At 40.2% G+C, this 19,472-nt stretch overlaps 1 protein-coding gene across 2 annotated transcripts; it reads left to right on the forward strand.

Moving 5' to 3' along the window:
- On the forward strand, positions 1 to 19,472 carry GCFC2 (GC-rich sequence DNA-binding factor 2). Of its 2 annotated transcripts, XM_074153419.1 has the most exons (19): positions 1 to 258; positions 331 to 373; positions 1,940 to 2,047; positions 3,358 to 3,516; positions 3,894 to 4,112; positions 4,368 to 4,453; positions 4,986 to 5,101; positions 6,868 to 7,054; positions 8,012 to 8,135; positions 9,845 to 9,923; positions 11,146 to 11,258; positions 12,006 to 12,205; positions 12,956 to 13,106; positions 13,363 to 13,484; positions 14,193 to 14,269; positions 15,018 to 15,084; positions 16,670 to 16,816; positions 17,145 to 17,269; positions 18,201 to 19,472. In XM_074153419.1, exons 1-19 carry the CDS (start codon positions 1 to 3, stop codon positions 18,313 to 18,315), a joined length of 2,496 nt encoding a protein of 831 aa, XP_074009520.1. In that variant the 3' UTR covers positions 18,316 to 19,472. The 2 variants fall into 2 exon arrangements, with proteins under 2 accessions (XP_074009520.1, XP_074009519.1); XM_074153418.1 differs by having other exon boundaries at positions 1 to 367.

Consider the following 19,472-nt stretch of genomic DNA (forward strand, 5'->3'; position numbering starts at 1 on the left):
ATGTTCCGGCGTCCCCCGCGTAACTTCCGCGGTCGGCGGCGGGCGGCCTCCAGCAGCAGCAGCAGCAGCGATGAGGAGCCGCAGCCGGTCGCTCCCTCCGCCCCACCGCCAGCCTCCGGTCCCGAGCAGGAAACGGAGCCTGAGGAGGGCGAGGGAGACCCCGGCAGCGCCGCCGCCTCCCCCGAAGGGGCCAGGGCCTCCGCGGCGGCGGAGGAGCCGCTGCCCCCAGAGGAGCCGGCGGGCAGCCCCGGGGACCGGGTGGAGAGTGGAAAGGCGCCTGCGGGCCGAGGGCCGCGCCGAACCGGAGTCGGGCCGGCGCTGGGGGGAAAGGCCCTCCTGAGCTTCGGTGGTGAGGAGGAGCGGGAAGGTAAGGGTTCGGGAGCGGCCCGCCCCGCGAAGGGCCGGCGGAGCCCTCACGGCCCGCCGGCCTGGAGAGCGGGCGCCGGGAGCTCGGGGGGAGCAGCGGGGCTGGAGCCAGGATGAAGAGGCTTCTCCGTGCAGATCTCGTGAAGTTCAGCAAGGCCAAATGCAGGGTCTTGTACCTGGGTCAGGGCAGTCCCGTACACAAACACGGGCTGGGTGGAGAGTGGATGGAGAGCAGCCCCGAGCAGAGGGACTTGGGGGGTGTTGGTTGATGAGAAGCTGGACATGAGCCGGCAATGTGGGCTCACAGCCCGGAAGGCCAGTTGCATCCTGGGCTGCATCCAAAGCAGCGTGGCCAGCAGGGCAAGGGAGGGGATTCTGCCCCTCTGCTCTGGGGAAACCCCACATGGAGTACTGCCTCCAGGTCTGGGGCCCCCAGCATAAGAAGGACATGGACCTGTTGGAATGGCTCCAGAGGAGGCCACAAAAATGATCAGAGGGCTGGAGAACCTCCTCTGTGAAGACAGGCTGAGAGAAGCGGGGTTGTTCAGCCTGGAGAAGAGAAGGCTCTAGGGAGACCTTATAGCCCCTTCCAGTACCTAAAGAGGAAAGATGAGGAGGGACTCTTTATGAGGGAGTGTAGCGATAGGACAAGGGGTAATGGTTTTAAACTGAAAGAGAGGAGATTTAGATTATATATCAGGAAGAAATTTTTCACTATGAGGGCGGGGAGACACTGCAACAGGTTGCCCAGAGAAGTTGTGGATGTCCCCATCCCTGGAAGTGTTCAAGACCAGGCTGGATGGGGCTTTGAGCAACCTGGCCTAGTGGGAGGTGTCCCTGCCCATGGCAGGGTGGTTGGAACTCGATGATCTTTAAAGTCTCTTCCAACTGTAACCGTTCTATGATTCTGTGGCTGGGCCTCTTCACCCTGCATACAGGGTGGGCGGAGAGGTCCTGCCTGACTGAGCCCTGGGCTGGTGCCTCAGGGCATGGCAGGTAACCTTTTATATCTCTTTGTATCCAAAAGTAGGAATACTATATTATGGATAGTGCTGCTGTGAGGATTTCTAAAAGAAATGCATATAAAAGCACTTTGAAGATGACACATGTCCTTGTGCTCAGGGGTGGGAAGCATTTTAAAAGCTTCTTAGAGCTGGAGAAAATCAGAGAAAACAAGAATATAATATGTGATTCTGTGACTAGCTTAGTTAATGACGATCTAGCTTAAATGACTGAAACTTTAATGTTTAATTGACTCTTCTGTGTCTTTGTGCCTGATGACACAAAGCAGGTCAGGGCAGCTTACAGGAATCGCTCTGTGACAGACACAGACTGCAAAAAAGCAGTACAGTGTTGCTGTATTGAGGAGGCTGAGCTGCACAGATTTAAGTTAAGAGGTGGCGGATCCTGAGTGATAAAGCCATAGAACTAGTTAGACTTAATGCAGCCTGAACTTCAAAAAATATCCTATGCACATACAGAGATTACATGCACTTTATAGGTAATACATATATATGCATATATACTGCTGTCTTTATTATGTTACTTAAATTGTTTTGTTTTATCTGGATAGGTGAAGAATTTTTTAAAATTAAAAAGCCATCCTTCAATGAAGTAACCTTTAGAATTCAAAAGAAGGAAAGCCTAATGCCTACACAGACAGAAACTGAAGAAAGCAAAAGTATGTACTTTTCTCAGTTAAATATTTTATGGAATACTTGTATGGAAATATATTACAAAATCTGGCAAGTGAAGAGTGATATACAAATACTGCTGTTAGATGTCTTTTACTTGTTAATTGAACCCAGGATTATACTTACAATGTTACTTTACAGGTTTATAATTTTAATCTGTGTTGTAATTATTTCCTATATGACCTTGGTAAAACAGTGTGAGAATTTGGAGGCTGTTCTTGAGAAGACCTGCATATGCAGAACCCTAATAGTATGTCAGAGTGAATAGACTTCTTATAAATTTATACCTCAGCATCACATCTTTCAGACTGTGGGGCAACTATCCAGGACTTGTTGCTGTCAAATTGCAGTTTGATCTGAGTATTGCATTGAGAGGAAACGTGTGCTTAGTAGGGTTTTGTTTGAGAAAATTTAATGTAAACCATAAACTTTGTGTTATCAAACAGCTATTACAATGTTTGATTATTTTAATTGAATACAATCAATAGCCTTGATTGTTCTGGTAGTATTCCTGGTCTCATTGAACTACAGTAAGTTTCCTGTTTGGATGTTTGGTTTGTGTGTTTTATAAGTAGGTGTCTAAAAGTTCTCTTCGCCTCTGTTTCCCTTCTGACAATTCACAGATGTACCTCAATTGCTACTGTTAAATAAAAATAAATTAGATTGAGAAATATTTTCCTTTTGAGATTCTGATTCAAATGAGATGGTATAAATTTTCTTAGTAACTTCTTATAAAAGTGTACCTCATACTCTTATGACAGGTGCCGCTTTCTGTTGTTCAGTAATCTGAAGATATAGTGACAGATGATGAGAAATCAGTGTTTTTAAAGAATTCAAAGATAATCAGAGACAAGACAGACATACATAAACTTTTATAGTTTAAACAAGAACTTCCTCATTGTTAATGCTAAAAAAAAAAAAATAAGCGCTTTCTAAATATGGTTTGTAAAGTGAAGGGAGATGAATTCAAACAAGCCGTGAGCTATCAGGATATTAATCAGTTGTCATCTGGGAGCTGATATTTCTTTTGTGTATGTAAATGTGCTCTGTGTCTCAGAAGGGCATATTAGTTTAGGACTATCACAGATGCTTTGATTTGACACCAGAACTGGCTTGTAAATGATTGTCTTGGAATATCAGAAAACTTGACTTGTTTTGATGACGACAAGTGGAGACAGATAAGCAACCAGTCTTTGCTGCAGCAGGGTGTAAATACTTACTGGTAGCCAGTTATTGCACATCAATTCCAGCAGCTGAAACTGGAATCATTAACCTTACTTTTTTTCCCCCAATATAGAAATCTGTCAGTTGGAGCCTAGAACTGACAACGCCAAAGGGACTCATGCAGAAGAAGAGGAGGAGTTTGAAAGTTATTCTTCACTAAGTAAGGACTACAACAGCTCAGACTCTGAAAATGAATCAAGGTCTCCACAGAGGAGGAAGGATTTATCTCCAGGTTAGTTTCCTAGATTATTTCTTCTAAAGAAGTTATTTTGTTATTTTACAACATTCTTTGCTTGAAGTACAGGACAAGATAGGCGAGGTGAATCCCATTCAGCCTAAATCACGTAAGGTGTAGGCATCTTGTTTGTGCTAAGTCAGGGCTCCCCTTCTGAAAAAATAGTGACGATTCCCCAATGTTTTTGTTTGCAGATGCTTGTTGTGTTTCTGTTAATTTTGGAAATGGATCAGAAATTAATGACCACTGGTTTCGGAAGAAAGGCAGCAAAAAAATTCCTGTTTAATGATACACAGTTCCCTTCATGAGATTAAAATATAACCTCACTTGTGCTGATTAGTCTATTGCTTAGATTTTCCTTCTCTTCAATACAGGTGATATCCCCAGTGCGGCTTGTATTGATGCTGCTCGGAGAAAACGTCACTTAGCCAGGACACGGGCTGATTATCTGCCACTGGATGTTTCAAACGGTCATCAGGTCTCTCGGAGAAGAGAAAGCAGTGATTTTGAAAGTGAAGATGAGTCTGATACGAGGAATCTCAATTTTGCTCCTAAAATGAGAACTCTTAGGCAGAGGATGACTGAATACATGGGTGAGTTTGTGCCATTTCTCCCAGTGGTTGTGACTTTTTATTTTACTGATGTCTGGAAGAATGTGGGACTTGTCCAGTAAAGAGTGAGTGCAGCATGAGGCTTTGCTCCTCAGGGGTAATCTGCTGGTTTTTTGTGTGTATCAGTTCCCAGTAATGGTTGGGAGAACCATTAGTGCTTTAGAGGGAGGAGAACATGGGAGGGAAAAATAGATAAAGGGTGTAATTGCATCTAATAATGATTGTTTTCACTTCTAGTGTCTGTGGGTGATGAATCTAGTGAAGATGAAGCAGAAATTAAGTGGGAAGAACAGCAAATAAAGAAAGCTGTTAAACTCTCTCAGGTACCACATGCTTTTCTAACCACTGGAAGTTGCTTTTTTCTCATAGATAAGAGAGCTTGTTCTGGAGTACTGTCACATCTCCTACTTGCTCTCTTGTTCTAGGGAGGCTTTTAGGAAGTGACACCCTAATTCTCCAGAGAAAAGGCAATTAGAAATAGGGGAAGATGATCACAAAAATCTGTAATCTCTGTCTAGGTGTTCAGAAGCAGGGTGTTGTCTACCTGTGTGTGACGGAAGACTGTGAAAAGCAGAGAATAACATTCTGAACCCTGATTTTTTTGCTGCTGTGTAAGACATCTTGAAAGCAAGATACTACAAATATCAAAAAGTCACAAAGCAAAAATTACTGTTTTACTATGCTAAATTTCTGTTGGGTGGAAATTTGAGAGCTCTTTTCACAGTTCAGCAGAATTTTCTCTTTTTTTATCATGTGCCTTGTGTATTCGAATGATAAGTCTTGTTGATCTGTAGAGCTGCAGAGGGAAAAATCATGTAAATGGTGTTTAAAAATTAAAAGTTAAAATTCTTGTAGGAAACTTATGATGATGCTTCCCTACATAAAGCTCCAGCAGCTAAACCGAAGTTTGATCCCTCTGTTTCTTTACCACCTGTGGACTTGAAAATTGTGAAGAAGCGACTGACTGAAAGGTAAATCCTGCTCTTATGAACTTTTGAGGTGTCTGAGTTTTTATCACAGAATGAGAGATGTCAGCTTTGAAGTATTATTCTTTTTCAAGAGTATTGGAGGATTTTTTTGCTTTTATGTGTAATATGCATGTTATGATGTGCAGTAGACTAGCACAAAATTTTAACTTTACCTGGCAATGCTTTGTTGTAGGGGAGCATTTGGACTTTTCAAGAGTGTTTTATCGACTAGAACTTTAGAGAGTAAGTTCACTTAAATGGCAGCAGCTCTTTATGTTTACTAGTAGTTTTTGACAGGAGCATTGGTTCAATATTATGTTTGCCCAGCAAGCAAAACTTCAACTGGGGCAGATGGAGCTGGCAGTTGTGGCCCTCTTACGGTGGTTCTTACACCAGCTGCAAAAATAGCTCAGCATTTCCTAAAGCAGCAGTATTTCTCTACAGCCTGTTTAGGCAGACTTGAACCTGTCTTGATTTTTTTATATTTTAGTCATGTGCCAGGCTATGATTTTTCTTTAGCAGTTCAGCTGCTGCAAGGGCAGCTGAAGTGTTCTGGGGTGGAGGTGGGAACCTCCAGGAGGGTGTGTGAGAAGGACAGCTGGGGTCAGGCATCCTAAGGTAAGCCATCCCCTGTCATCTCTTGTCATCTCTAAGACCACTGGGAAGCAGCTGTTCAGTAAGTTTAGTCAAGTAACTTTATACAGCTGAGACACAGATACGGGCTACAGACTTGCCCAGAGTTCTCTCTGTATATGCTTTGCTTTGTACAAACCATCATTCACTTGCTTGTTTAAAGAATTGCACCTAAATTGGACTAAATATTTTTGTGGAATTGTATACTTTCTTTGCCATAATCACCTGAATGGAAGGAGTTAAATGAAGTGGGAATTCATGTACAGAATCAAATGAGAAAAACGAGAGTAAGTCTATCAAGAGTGGGAGACCTATTTAGAAAATGGCAAGAAGGGAGGGGCAACCTGTTTGATGTAAACTTGATCGACGTGTTTAACATGATAAATGCTGAAGTAGCTTTTTGGTTTTTTAAAAACTTGTAGCACAATAGAGAGCAAAAGCTTACTTCGATTATTTTCATTGAAGAATGTTCCCTGCTTCAGGGAAGTGAAATAAGTTGTGGTCTGTTTCTTGGTTCTGCTACAGGCTTGCTCAAGCTGAGCAATCGCTTGGGATGTGGAAGGAGGGAAGGGGGAAAAGAAAATAGAGGAAGCAGAGTTGTAATATGTGTAAATGTTCCTGTATTACCTATTTATTAGTTAGTGACAGCTGCAGACATAGATTCCTGGGTTTTATCACCTAGTAGCAGCGGGAGTCCTCAGTTGGTTTGTATTTAGTAGTGAGCACATAGTGAATGCTTACAGGTACTGCTATCTATGCAAGTTATGTCATCATGTCCGTACTAGTTTAATATGAGCCCCAGATTATGTTGGGTAGCATCCATTTAATGTGATATCACAAAATTTGCCTTTTTATGTTTTTGGGAAGTGTGGTGTATCAAGGGATCCGGGTCAAATGTCAGTGGTGTTTTCAAAACTAGCACCACTAAGTGACATTTGAGTCTCCAAAGATGCTTGTCCACACCCCATAGTTCTGCAGACATCGGCATGGGTAAATCTTTCAACGCTGCTTAGGTTGAGTGCAAGTACTATTATTAGCACAGGCAAAGATTTTGTATGTGATTATGGAAAATGTTTTGGAATGCATCAGCTGTTAACTCAGCAATAGTTTTAGTTGTCTGGGTTATTCTTTTTTAGGATCACATCGTTGCAGGATGTGCACCGTGCCCACCAGAGGGAGTATGAAAAATACATGGAGGACATGGAAAGTTCAAAGATGACTGTCCAGGAGTTAGAGAAGTCTTCGGATGCAGCTCAGAACTACAAATTCTACAGGGCCATGAAAACCTATGTAGAAAACTTGATAAACTGTTTGAATGAAAAAGTATGTGTATTTTCGTCTTCCTTTTTTTAGATGATAAAGGTGCATTCTGTCAATGAAAGATGAGGAGTTTTTGTTTGGAAATGATGAGGGACAGCACTTGGTTAAAAAAATCAGTTCTATCAGAAATCTTAATGTAATGGGAAACAAAATATAGGGAAAACAAATCAACTCTCACCCGAAGTGATGATCAAGCTAGTATAGGTATACTGATGTGAGCTGTGATCGCACTTAGATTCTATTGGATGAAAGCAAAATGTGATTGGAGGGGGTTTTCTGCAGGTCTCGTGACCAGAGTGCACTGAAGTTGAATGAGAGGTGGCACTTAAATTTTCTTTTGGGATCTCTCAAAATGTCTTTACTTGGGGTTCCTTAACCTTGTGTTAGGTAGGAGTTGGGACTGAGTTAGCAGAGCTCTGTGAGAATTTGTCTGTGTTATTGGCTGCATTTGTTTCCTGAACTGTAAACCTTCTGTTATTTAAAAAGGTGAAGATTGGCAAAAGGGGAGGAGCAGCCTAAAGTTTCACAGCAGCGAAAGTAAGCTGCTTTTTATCCTCTATAGGTAGTGCTATCAAATCTAACTTATGTCACTTAATTGCATCGCAATTGTTAATTTCTTTACGTAACTTAAAAGGGAGCAAACTTTAGTTAATGCATACATTTTCTTTAATGGCTAGTGGCTCAAAAGCAAACTGAAAGCAAACTAAGTGCACCAATAGTGTCCTATTGAGCCTTTTGTATGAAGTCTTGGGTAGTCCTGTGATGAGCCACTGGCATTTTGTGTTTTTCAGTCTTACAAAAAAGCCTGAAAAACTCCAGTGACCAGGAATGTACTTTTCCATGTGTAATACTTTGGTTCTAATTTCATGGCTATATTGAAAACCCATGGAAACTGTTTTTTGTTCATTCTTTTGGGATTTTAGTTAATTGAAAACCTGTTTAATATTTACTATATTTCAGCTGAAATACATTAATGATCTAGAACTGGCTGCACATGCACTTCTTCAGCAACGAGCCATGAAAGTATTGAAACGAAGGCAAGATGAGCTGAAAAATGAATCTGCTTATATTCAGCATCTGACAAGTTAGTATGAAGTTAGAAGGTATTTTCCTATTGAAACCTTCACTCTTTGAGCAGAAATACACAGTTACTTTTTGGATCAAGTTTTTAATTTTCACCTTTGATCTTCTTTCCCCTTCCCTTCGTTAGTGGGTGTATTCTACTATACCTCAATTGAAATCCTTACCTCAGAAAGGCACTTGATACTATTTTTGTTTGGTTGAGTAGTGAACACAACACAACCAAGTACTTTTTTTAATGTTTAGTTATTGACCTCAGCAATTGCCCATCAATACTTGAGAAGAAAAATGGAGTCAGTTTTCTAGTAGGTCTTAAGTTGGAGACAATTTGCTGATGGAGGACTCTGTGAATGTAAGAAAAAGCAGTGTGTTTACTTGGCAACATTGCTTTTATGTGAATGTCTTTAAGGCTGTGTGTGTGCTCAGAATGGAGATTTCAAACGAGGAGGTGACACTTATGTGAAAGGAAGGGCATGAAGAAAGAAGCCTCTGTGTAAGAGGTTTTATCAAACACGAAATCATGTTGTGTGTTTTGGTTTTGGCTTTTTTTTTTCCCTGTAGGAAAAAGTATTACAACTTTTTAATCTCATATTTTCTTTCCACACCAATTGTATGCCATGTGAATCTTTAGCTGCTGCTGTTTAAAAAGCCCCAAACCCAGCTTCCAAAACCAAACCCTTTAAAACTGCTCAGGCAAAGCTAAGAGCAATATACTTGGAGCTGCTGGGAGCAGATGGAGGCCAGATGCACTAGTTTGTGGTAACTACTAATCATATGGGTTCCTTGCTCCACAGGGTAAACTGCTGATGAGAGGAAGGTAGCAGCCTGTATGATTTTCTAACATGGTGTAGCAGACTGACAGCAGGTGTTAAGAAGAAAAAGGTGGTGCCATAATAATAGTTGCCATTAAATTGATTTTACTTCCAGCTCATTACAAATGAGATCGTACTTCCATGTTTAACAGCACTTTTAATTGGTTTTTTTTTTAATGTTCCTAGTTGTATTTAATACAGTGAAAGTGCTGGTTTTTTTCTTATATGATAATACTTCAGTGGTAGTACACTTTTTTTGGCATGTTGTGCACGTGTCAGCCAGCTAATAGTGCTACAAATGAATGGCCCGACTAGAAAATGCTTCTAGTTTCTACTTCTGTGTTAGGCTTAAGAGTCAGAGCGGGGTGATTGGGGTCCCAGTCACTGGCCACTCAAATAACAGGAGACTGTGGGGAGCTGACTAGTCTTGAAATCCAAATGCAATGATTTTGAATAGTGTAAATCAGGGGTTTAACTTCCTTTATAATGTCGGAACCAAACCTTGAAAGTTACTCTAATTTATTAGATGGTTTAACTTTTGACATACAAATCAAGGTAGATCCCTACACTTGCCTCTCACGCTGGTAAGAACCTACTGTGGAAGGCACTAACTCCCTTTTCCAGGATTGGGAAGTGGTGAGTGTTGACTGGAGCATCATCAAACTCACCTTTTCATCTACTGCTACAAGGGAACAACCACGTCTGACTATATGCAGTTAACAAGTAATAGTTACTGTGCGTTATTCTGGAGGCTGTTAGAGTTTGATTAGGAGGCTTGATTTTCATTTGGCTGTTTTTCAAATGAAGAGTAATAGAAGGAGAATCGGTGTCTCCTTATTGAGAAAACAGGAACTTAAAAATCACAACTTTTTTTTTTTTTGCTGTTTCTGTCTTCTGATAGGTGGGAATGACAAGTCAACTAATGGCGGTTTGGAAGGGGATGAGAAGGCCCAGCTTCTGGAAATGTGTGAACGTCGAAGGTAGGTATTATGTGTATGAAGACTTAGCTGTGATACTGCGCACTGGCTTTCTGTCATTTATGATGAATGGAAACCTGTAGGATTACTTAAGTACATTATACAAAAAATAAGTATTTGCTTTCCAAACCTCAAAGTACTTGGAAACCATCTAATTGTTAATGACATTCTCTTCGTGTTGATTTGATGTGATGCTAATAGATTTTGTTGTTGTCTTAAATTAACAAGTCTTAAGTTAGGCTATTTACAAAACTATATGACAGAAGCTTTTTCTGTCCTGTTGTAATAAATAAAATTGACTTTATACAGAAATATATTTTTGTATTATTGTATAGATAACAAAAAAAAAGTCAGGCAGTATTGTTGCTGCTGGTGGTTGTGGTGTTGGCGGGTGAAGCAAAGCAATATCTAGTCCCTCCCCTGCTACCATTGTAGGCCAGATAATACATTTTTGGTTATTGGAGTGCTCAGAGACTGCTACTGAATTTTTTTTCTAAGGTTATTGGGAGCTTTGAAAGTTTTTCAGTTGTGTTTGTGCTTCAACTCGTAGCCATACTTTGAAGTGGCAAGAGCATTGGCATGTTAGTGATGAAAAATGATGCAATAAAAAAATCCACTTGAGGCATTTAACCTTTATGCTAGCTGGTATAAATACTCGTATAAAATTATTTATACGTGTAATTTTCATACCATATATCACTTTCCTGTGGCAGAGATGCAAACTATTGATTTTTGCAGCCTGCTGTGATTCTTGGTGTCACGGCAATAGTGTGTTTTGAGCCCAGCTGGCACATGGGGGCTATCACAGTTTTTGTGTGGGTTGTTGCACAAGCGATCCAGAACTGAGATGTCGGACTGAGAGCTCAGGAGTTTCCTGTACATGAAAACTGTCTGAGACAGTGTCCAGTACCATGCTAGATGTTTAGTGTTCCAGGTGGGACGAGTTATTAGCTTCATTAGGGAATGAGGTGAAGTGAAGGTTATTACATGGTTTATAGGGGGGATCAGAGATGTGTATGTCGGTTCACAGAGCCCCTCCTTCCACAGTTTCTGTCTCCTTATGGTTACACAATTACTGTTGGGTCCTGGTTGTGTTTCCTGAGGCGGCTGCTCTCCCAACTTGCTTTTAGTACCTTTTTTTTTTTTGAAGTTGGATTATTTTTCATTAAGCTTCCTTCTGCATACAAGGGGAGGATAACTCATGTAAGTTCGTTACAAAATACAGGACTTGCAGACGGCAATTGAGAGAGTGTTCAGGAGAAGCTGATCACCACGAAGGCATGTCAAGTGATGATGAGCTGACTCCGACAGAGGTGACCGAGTTCCAGAAGAGCAAAGGTTGGTGAGAGTTGCACTGTAATGTCCTAGAACAAAATCTTTCTGATATTTTTTAATTGTTTGTTTTTTTTTTTTAAGGTAAGGTAAAGAAATACTTCATTTGAATTACATATTCTTAGTTACATGCTGGAGAAAAGAAATGCCTTCAGACAGTTCCGACTAATAACTTGGGAAGAATAGGTGTATGGTTGTAGACTACTTTTGGTACGAGTTACATTGTGTCGTTATACAACTCCTTCAACTAGGAGCAAGTTGTTTTAGATTATGCCAAAGCTGATCTGAGAGTACTCAGTGCAATGCTACAGTGTGTTTTGTATAATCAATTTGTTTCCTGAAGACAGAGTGAATGAAAGGTTGGTGTTTTCGTATCTGCAATGAATGGATGAAGAGGAGCAGGGAAAGGCATAATACCTCTTCTCCAGATAACAACAGCAGAAGGGTTTCATGTCTGAAATTTTATCACTGTGGTAAAAAGGTTGAAACGTAGTGGTTGTATAAATCTGTAGAATAGATCATGAAGAAACTTGCCTTTTTTGGTCTTCTGACTGTATTTTTTTTTTCCGAAACTGCATTTTCCAGGGAGCTGGTTTTAAACCCTGTTTCAGTGTCAGATGTGTCAAAGATAAATGACAAATGCAGTTATCATATAGATATTTCTTATGTCCTATAGATGCATAAACTCTTCAGCTTATGACTCTATAAGTTCTGTGATTGTTTCTTTTTATTCCCAATAAATATTATCCATAGATAACGTTTTAGAGGATAGTAGGAAAATCTTTGAAGATGTTCATGCAGATTTTTGTGACATCAGGAAAATCCTGTTGAAATTCCAGGAATGGAAAGAGAAGTTCCCTGACACTTACTGCGATGCTTACATCAGTTTCTGCCTGCCTAAGCTATTAAATCCATTGATCAGAGCTCAGTTAGTAAATTGGAATCCTCTTGAGGTAGGTGCATCGGCTGACTTTGTTTTGTTCAAAAAATTGCATGTGTGTTTGTGTATTAATATACTGGTGACCCCTCTGCTTCTGGGTGCTGCACTGAAGCAGTTGGCTATAGTCAGTAAAGCCTGTTCTGTTTCTGGACCATACCATCTTTGTGAACATACCTTTTCTGCCATATTTCTTGTTGTTAATTGGTGATATGTGTGGGTGCAGCCCAAAATAGATCTGAGCAGAGGCATGCTGTTTTTAGGGATGACTTCTGTATGGGAACTTCTATATGGGTTGTCGGGGGCACTCCAGAACCCGGGATAAGTATGTTAACTAGAAGGAAAAGGTCCATTTATTCTTGTCAAGTCACTTATATATGAATAATTTTAATATGTATTAATATAAAAAATGAGATGTTTTTTCTGTACGTAGCACAGTGCATTAGAAATGAATAAAAGATACTGTGCTGATCTCAGAAATTGAAGCATGTGGTTGGAATCTTGACTTTCTCCTTTCCCTGTACCTCCAGCCCCTTTTGCAATACACCCTGTAAAAAGAATTCTTCTTCCGAGTTCTTTGAAGAAACTTCAACAATTCTACCTTTTAAATTCTAGCTTTAAACCTAGTTTTCCTGATTCACTGGGATGGCCCGTTCAGTGACGAGGGTGGATCTGAAATTAAGTGGGAATCTGTGGTATCATTGAATGGAGCTTTTTCTTTCAATACTGACCAGCTGAACAACTAATGGGATTGATCTTTTACTAGAATTTTACAGAGTTGGAAGAGATGCCCTGGTTCAGAGCTATAGAAGAATTCAGTGATGCCAAAAACATATCCAAATCAAAACGGGATGATGATCCTGATCGAGAAGTTTTGCCTAAAATGATTGAAAAAACTATTCTGCCAAAAATTACAGGTATAGTAAGATTGTATTGAAAATGTTCACTGCAGCTAGGTATGAAACCGGAAATAAGTGATGGCTGTCAAATAATGTTAGGTATATAATGGTCCAAGATGTAGATTACCTAGTTCCACAGAATGAGGCTAAGGTAGCCTCTTTTTAAGTGAGAGCTTTTTGTATGTTTAGTTCTGCTACGTTGTAATGCCTTGAAATTAAAGTGGGTAACCACTTGCCTATCATGAATTAAATTCCCTTTTTTTCTCTTTTTTAGGATTTGTAAAGAATGTGTGGGATCCTTTATCTACTTCCCAGACAAAGAACCTTGTACAGCTCTGCAAAAACTTGCTTGAAAAACAAGTTCTTTCCCAAAATGAATGCAGTCGAGCAAAAGAGGTGAAAGCTCCTGTTGTACTGGGGAAGGGAGAACCTCATCCATCGTATGTGCATTCTGTGCATACGCCTATGGGTGCTTAGAACACTGTCTTCAAGTTGTTCAGTTGGGATTACTTGTTTGTTTTGTCACTTTACCCATTAAATCTTCTTAATATTAACTTCTATCTCCTCTGATGTTCTTGTTATTGAAGATGATGGGAGATGGGACACTCTTGAATCAGAAATTAACTCCTGTCCCTAGAACACTTCTGCCTGTACCTAGTGAGAGTCTGATTGTAGATCTAACAGTGCTTCACTGCAATAACAAGGGTTAGACTTTAGATTTGCATTTAGTAATCTCTCAAAATTTGAGCTTTAAATGCCAGTAATGCTCCAGTGGGCAGCTCCTTAAGCTTTTATTTCTAAAGCTGATCTAGAATTTTTAAATTTCTAAATCCCTAAAGGTTAATTGGCTAGGAGAAAGACTGCTCTGTAACCTTAGCAATCCTTTAATAATTACTTATATATATAGTCACTTTAGCATGTCCTCCTTCAGCCTGAAACTGGTTTTATTCTGATGTAAATCTGGAGGTTTATCTAGTATAGAACTGTACTTCACTCTAATTAGTATATTGCACTTCTAGATGAACAAAATAACTGTTGAAGTTGTTGTAAATGGAAGATGAAGTCTTTCTTATGAGGGCGTATTAATAATTCTCTTTTTAATAGGATTTGATAAATATGGTTGTCCTAAGAATGAAGAAATCTGTAGAGGAAGATGTCTTTATTCCTCTGTATCCTAAAAGGTAAGCTGACACTGGGACTTTTTTTAAACTTTTTTTTTTAATTCCCACAGATGTAGACAAAATATTATATTAACAATATTATTAATTGTATATTAATAATTTTAATGATTACTGTAACCATTAACAGCTAATGGAACAAACATGCCTTCTACTGTTTTATTATGGGAAAGGTTTTGGAGCCTTGTTCCTGTTTATGAACTCTCTCTAATTAGAGTAACTCCACTGTCTTATGCTTTTTTGCTTCTGTATTCAAATGCTTTCCAGTATATGAGGTCTATGCTAAAACCATATAGAAACTTATATCTGAGCACCTGGTGTCGCATGCGTGTGTCCCCTAATTCCTCCTGTCATTCCTAAAATAGGGTTTATATCGTTGATGCTTATGACTGACCACTATTTTAAAGATGGGAATGACTAGGAGTCTGGGAGATGTGGGGTTAAAATGCAGTGAGGAGAGAAGCTTTGCTACAGCTGTTGTAGGATGTTTGGTTCTAAGCAATGCTGTTTTGATCTGAATCCATGAAATGTAGACACAGGTGTTTTCGATTGTTAATTTTATTGGAAATTATTTCATAATAGTTTTATTATAATGGGTTCAAGTTGACAGCTGTTTCCCTAGGCCTCTATTCTGGTTCTGGCTGTCACTGCTGAAAGAGTGCTGGAATTAAGAGTCATCAGTATCTACAAGATCAATTGTCTGTTTATTGTCTTTTAAAAGCAAACCCTTTTTTCTTCTTTCTCTGTCTAGCACTGTGGAAGACAAATCATCGCTATGTTCAAAATTCCAAGAAAGACGATTTTGGTCAGCTGTTAAGGTAGAGAAAATATACCTGTTTTTTAATTTGAAATTCATTTTAGTGAAAAGAACATTTTTGCAGTGAGTCAGGAAATGTATCTTCAGGCACGTCTGATTCCTGGGAGATTAATACATTTTTATTAGGATGGATAACTATTTTTCTCAGTGAAGGATGTGTTCTCTGTGCAACCTGCATGTAACGATTTAAGAATGAGCTATAAATGAACACCCAACTGGTGTTCGTTTCTGTTTCCCCAACTGGTACATCTGCAGGAGACTTTGATCTGACCATCTGTTCCTGCTAGCTCATTTTTTTAAATTTCCTTGAGTGCGTCGGCCAGGCCTGTTGGCCTTACATCATATTGGTTAGTCTCTGTCACCCAACACTGTGGGGACAGACAGGTTCTCGTGGGGATATTGGGCAGGATGATGATGACCCTAAGCTGTAGGTACAATTAAAGCTTTAATTTTCTTAACAGAATTTTATGATCAGCCTAGTGTGTAGCATTTTGTGATTAGAGTAGCACAGGATTTTCATAATCAGAATCAGCGTAGCACAGTTTGATAAGTCGCACGGAATTTATAGCACAGCTTAGTTTATGGTTCTTAATCATTTGGACCCTCTGCAGATCAATCAGTTCAAATCTTAATATTTGGCTTGCAATATCAATAATAACCCAGTCATAATCTAGACTTGAAACATATAAAGGAATATGAGTCACTGCTCAGAGGATGGTAGAGGTGTCCCTGGCCACTGGTGGGGCTCATGGGTCTCACTGCCCAGCAGCTGTTTTGGTGCAGGTTCCCCTCAGGACTTGGAACTGTGTGATTTTACAGACAGTGCTCTGTGTGCTATTACCTTCCCTGTTCTGTGATGGGGTCATTGTCACCACCTGGTTGGATGGTGCCTGGGACCTTCAAGGCCGGTAGGGAGGGGGTTAGTCAGCCTGGTGCCCAGGAATTTTGAGGCTGACAGGGAGGGGAAGAAGAAATGTGTTTGGTTCGTCTGCTTGGTGCACAGGACCTTCGTGGCCTGATAGTCAGGGGGAAGGGGGCTAATATGTTACCAGCTCGGTCACAGAGAATGGCCATTTGCCTTACAAGATGGAGTTAGTTATGCTAATCCTTACCGTAGAATAATATAATCCCTATGTGTACATATAAGCACATCAGTATAGTTTTACTTTTGCGGTGCTGAGTTAGAAGTGTCTTTCCTCTTTTCATGCTTTCAGATTTGACTGCTAGCTCTTCTGTGAAAAGAATAAAGCATAGTCATCTTCTGTACTTGGGCCTTAGCAAATTGTTAACCTATTAGAAGGGTAAAATGCTCTTCCTACCCCTGGGAGGTCATATATACACAGAGTACAGTTCATACGCACGTGTAAAATTAATTATACTACTTGATAAGATTATTTACTATATGCAGCTTATTAGTAGCTAACTGACAGTAAGTTTGGAAAGTGTGCATCTTGGGTGTTGAGTACTTAAATTGGACGGACGTAATACTATCTTTTTCTCTTTATCTTCTGTAAAACTTGTAATAGTGTGTTTTAGCACACCTCCAGCCACCAGTGTACATACTCTCTGTTTCTTCATTTCTGCAGCTGCTCTCCAATGTTCTTCTTTGGGATGGGATTGTACAAGAAGATACAGTCCGTGATTTGGGACTGAGCAAGCTGCTGAATCGTTACCTTCTTCTGAACCTCTTGAACACACCACCAGGGCCGGATAATATAGAAAAGTGTAATAAGGTAAAAAGAAGAGGGTGTATGCTAAAAGCTTTGGTTTTCATGAAGAGCGGTTAAAACTGAAGATGGAATATTTAAAAAAAAAAAAAAAAACTTAAACAAAATTTAAGATGGGTTTTTAAATATTTTTTGTGTCCTTCGTGCATAAAAAGCATTTTGAAGCAAATACTGATCCGTAGTTTCTTAAGAATAACTACTTGTAGGGATAATCAGTCTTGGTTTCAAAGAAAAAACACAACCTACCAAGAAATCCCTGTCAGAAGCGATGTGACTTGCTTGTATTGAAAGACTTTTCTCTTTAAGCTTTTCCAAATATTCTGTGTGTGACCAGGTGGTTGCGTCCCTCCCAGAAAGATGGTTCCAGGATCTTAAAAGTGGATCAACTCTCCCTGAGTTACTGAACTTCTGCCAGCACTTGCTGCGATGTGCCCGTACGCTACACAAGAACAACCACAGGTAACAGATAAGGCTTGGAATTCAAGCACTTCCTCAAATACTTTGTGTTAAACACTTCTTAAATTGCTCAAGTCTCATGTGTTTCACAGAATGATATGGGGTTGGCAGGGACCTCTGGAGATCATCTAGTCCAACCTCCCTGCCAAAGCAGGTCCACCCAGAGCAGGTTGCACAGGAACGTGTCCAGGCGGGTTTTGAATGTCTCCAGAGACGGAGACTCTACCACCTCTCTGGGCAGCCTGTTCCAGGGCTCTGCCACCCTCAAAGTAAGGAAGTTCCTCCTCATGTTTAGATGGAACTTCTTATGTTCAAGTTTGTGCCCATTGCCTCTTGTCCTGTCACTGGGCACCACTGAAAAAAGACTGGCCCCTTCCTCTTGACACCCACCCTTTGAGTATTTATAGGCGTTGATCAGATCCCCCCCTCAGTCTTTGCTTCTCCAGACTAAAAAGACCCAAGTCTTTCAGCCTTTCCTCATAAGAGAGATGCTCCAGGCCCCTCATCATCTTTGTAGCCCTCTGCTGTACCCTCTCCAGCAGTTCCCTGTCCTCCTTGAACTGGGGAGCCCAGAACTGGACACAGTACTCCAGATGGGGCCTCACCAGGGCAGAGTAGAGGGGCAGGATAGCCTCTCTTGACCTTCTGGTCACACTCTTCCTGATGCACCCCAGGACTTGACACTTTGAAGGATGTTCTCGTTGCATACATACATAAAACAAAAGATGGAGTCCATAATATAAAGGGGGCTTCTGCAGTTCTAATTTAATGTGGTAGTTCGAGGCGCTGGCTGTTGGGTGCTGTTAGTGGTCAGGGTGGCCAAGGTCACCTGATGACAAACGGCCAAGGAGAGACGCTTAACTCTTCAAAATTAATAAATGTCAAGTCAGGTACGTAAATGTGTTGCTGTATCAAATTGTTCTTTCTTTTATAGTAAAGAAACAAAAGAAGTTCTTCTCCTGCTGGTGAAAATCAAAGCTCTGGGCATAGTTGAAGACTTCATTGAAGAGCACAAACTTGAACACCTTAAATCAATGATTGGGAAATAGAAATTTTTGAAGCAACATTGGTATTACTGAAACAAGCCTGATATTCACACAAAAACAGTTCTAATATGCAGTTTAATTAGTGGACCCTGCCTACTCAAAGGTGTAGTGGTAATTTGCTGCCTTATTGTTAAATACTTGAGGGTTTTTTTCCCAAATGTCTTCTACTGCCATCTACTCCTAGGTTAAGGAATCATTTTAGAAGCTACAGTTGTCAGAGTAAAGCAGTGGTTGGGGCATTCTAAAACATATGACAATGCTTTATTGTTTTACCCTTTTTGGAAGGATTCCTGGCAAGATAGGAAGTGCCTGTAAAGTTTATCACTGCTAGCCAGGAGACAGCTTTACAAGCCATTTTCAGTGTTATGTTGCTAAGTATCACTCTGACTTGGCAGTCAGCAAGCTCTTCTGACTTGTGGTCCAAGTGGTTTTTTGGTAGGGTTATTGTTAAGTCATCCCTAGTGAAAAAGAACTCATAACGTTGCAGGGTTTTGAGTCTGATACAGAAACAAGGGAGGGAGTTTGATGAATGTTGATTGTAAATGTGGGGTCAGTGAGGTCAGAAGTTGCACAGGAGAATGTCTGGGGAAGAGCAAACATGATGAAGATGGTGTCTGATGGGTGTAGTTTTGTACGTGAGTGACACAGACTGAACTGGAGCCGTCACACGTCTTGCTTTATCAGACTTCTAATAACAGACATCTCGATGATGAGCAGCTCAAGAACAACTTCAGTTCCTTTCTACTCGCCGAAACTCGAGGAAAGTCTTCCTTTTGCTTCCCAGTAAGATCTCCTGAACCCTACTTCATCCTACCCTTACTGCATTTCTAATGTTTTATAACTTTGTATATTTGCAATAAATACCGTTATGGAATAACAAGGATGTTTTACTGTAGAAACTGTAGTGCACCACAGACTGTGTCAACTTAGAACTCAATTTCTCCAAAATCTTCTCGGACTAGAATTTAACTCTTGCAAACTCAATCCCCTATGATTTCTTTTGTATTTTTTTTTAAGTTAAAAATTATATTTTTGTAAAAATACTTTAATTGTAAATAGCTTTGATCTGTGTTCCAGACAAAAAGAGGACTTTTAAAAGAATTGTTTATTTTGAAAATATGAAATTATTTTGAAAATAAATATGAATATTTTACTGTGTT

The sequence above is a fragment of the Numenius arquata genome, chromosome 9 (assembly GCF_964106895.1).
Source record: "Numenius arquata chromosome 9, bNumArq3.hap1.1, whole genome shotgun sequence".
NCBI classification, from domain to species: domain Eukaryota; kingdom Metazoa; phylum Chordata; class Aves; order Charadriiformes; family Scolopacidae; genus Numenius; species Numenius arquata.

Excerpts from the sequence above, each read along its gene's own strand:
- GCFC2 (XM_074153418.1), top strand. The coding sequence starts at position 1 with ATGTTCCGGCGTCCCCCGCGTAACTTCCGCGGTCGGCGGCGGGCGGCC. Across the intron at positions 5,102-6,867 it reads AAGAAGCGACTGACTGAAAG|GATCACATCGTTGCAGGATG; the intron begins GTAAATCCTGCT and ends ATTCTTTTTTAG. Across the intron at positions 14,270-15,017 it reads ATTCCTCTGTATCCTAAAAG|CACTGTGGAAGACAAATCAT; the intron begins GTAAGCTGACAC and ends TTCTCTGTCTAG.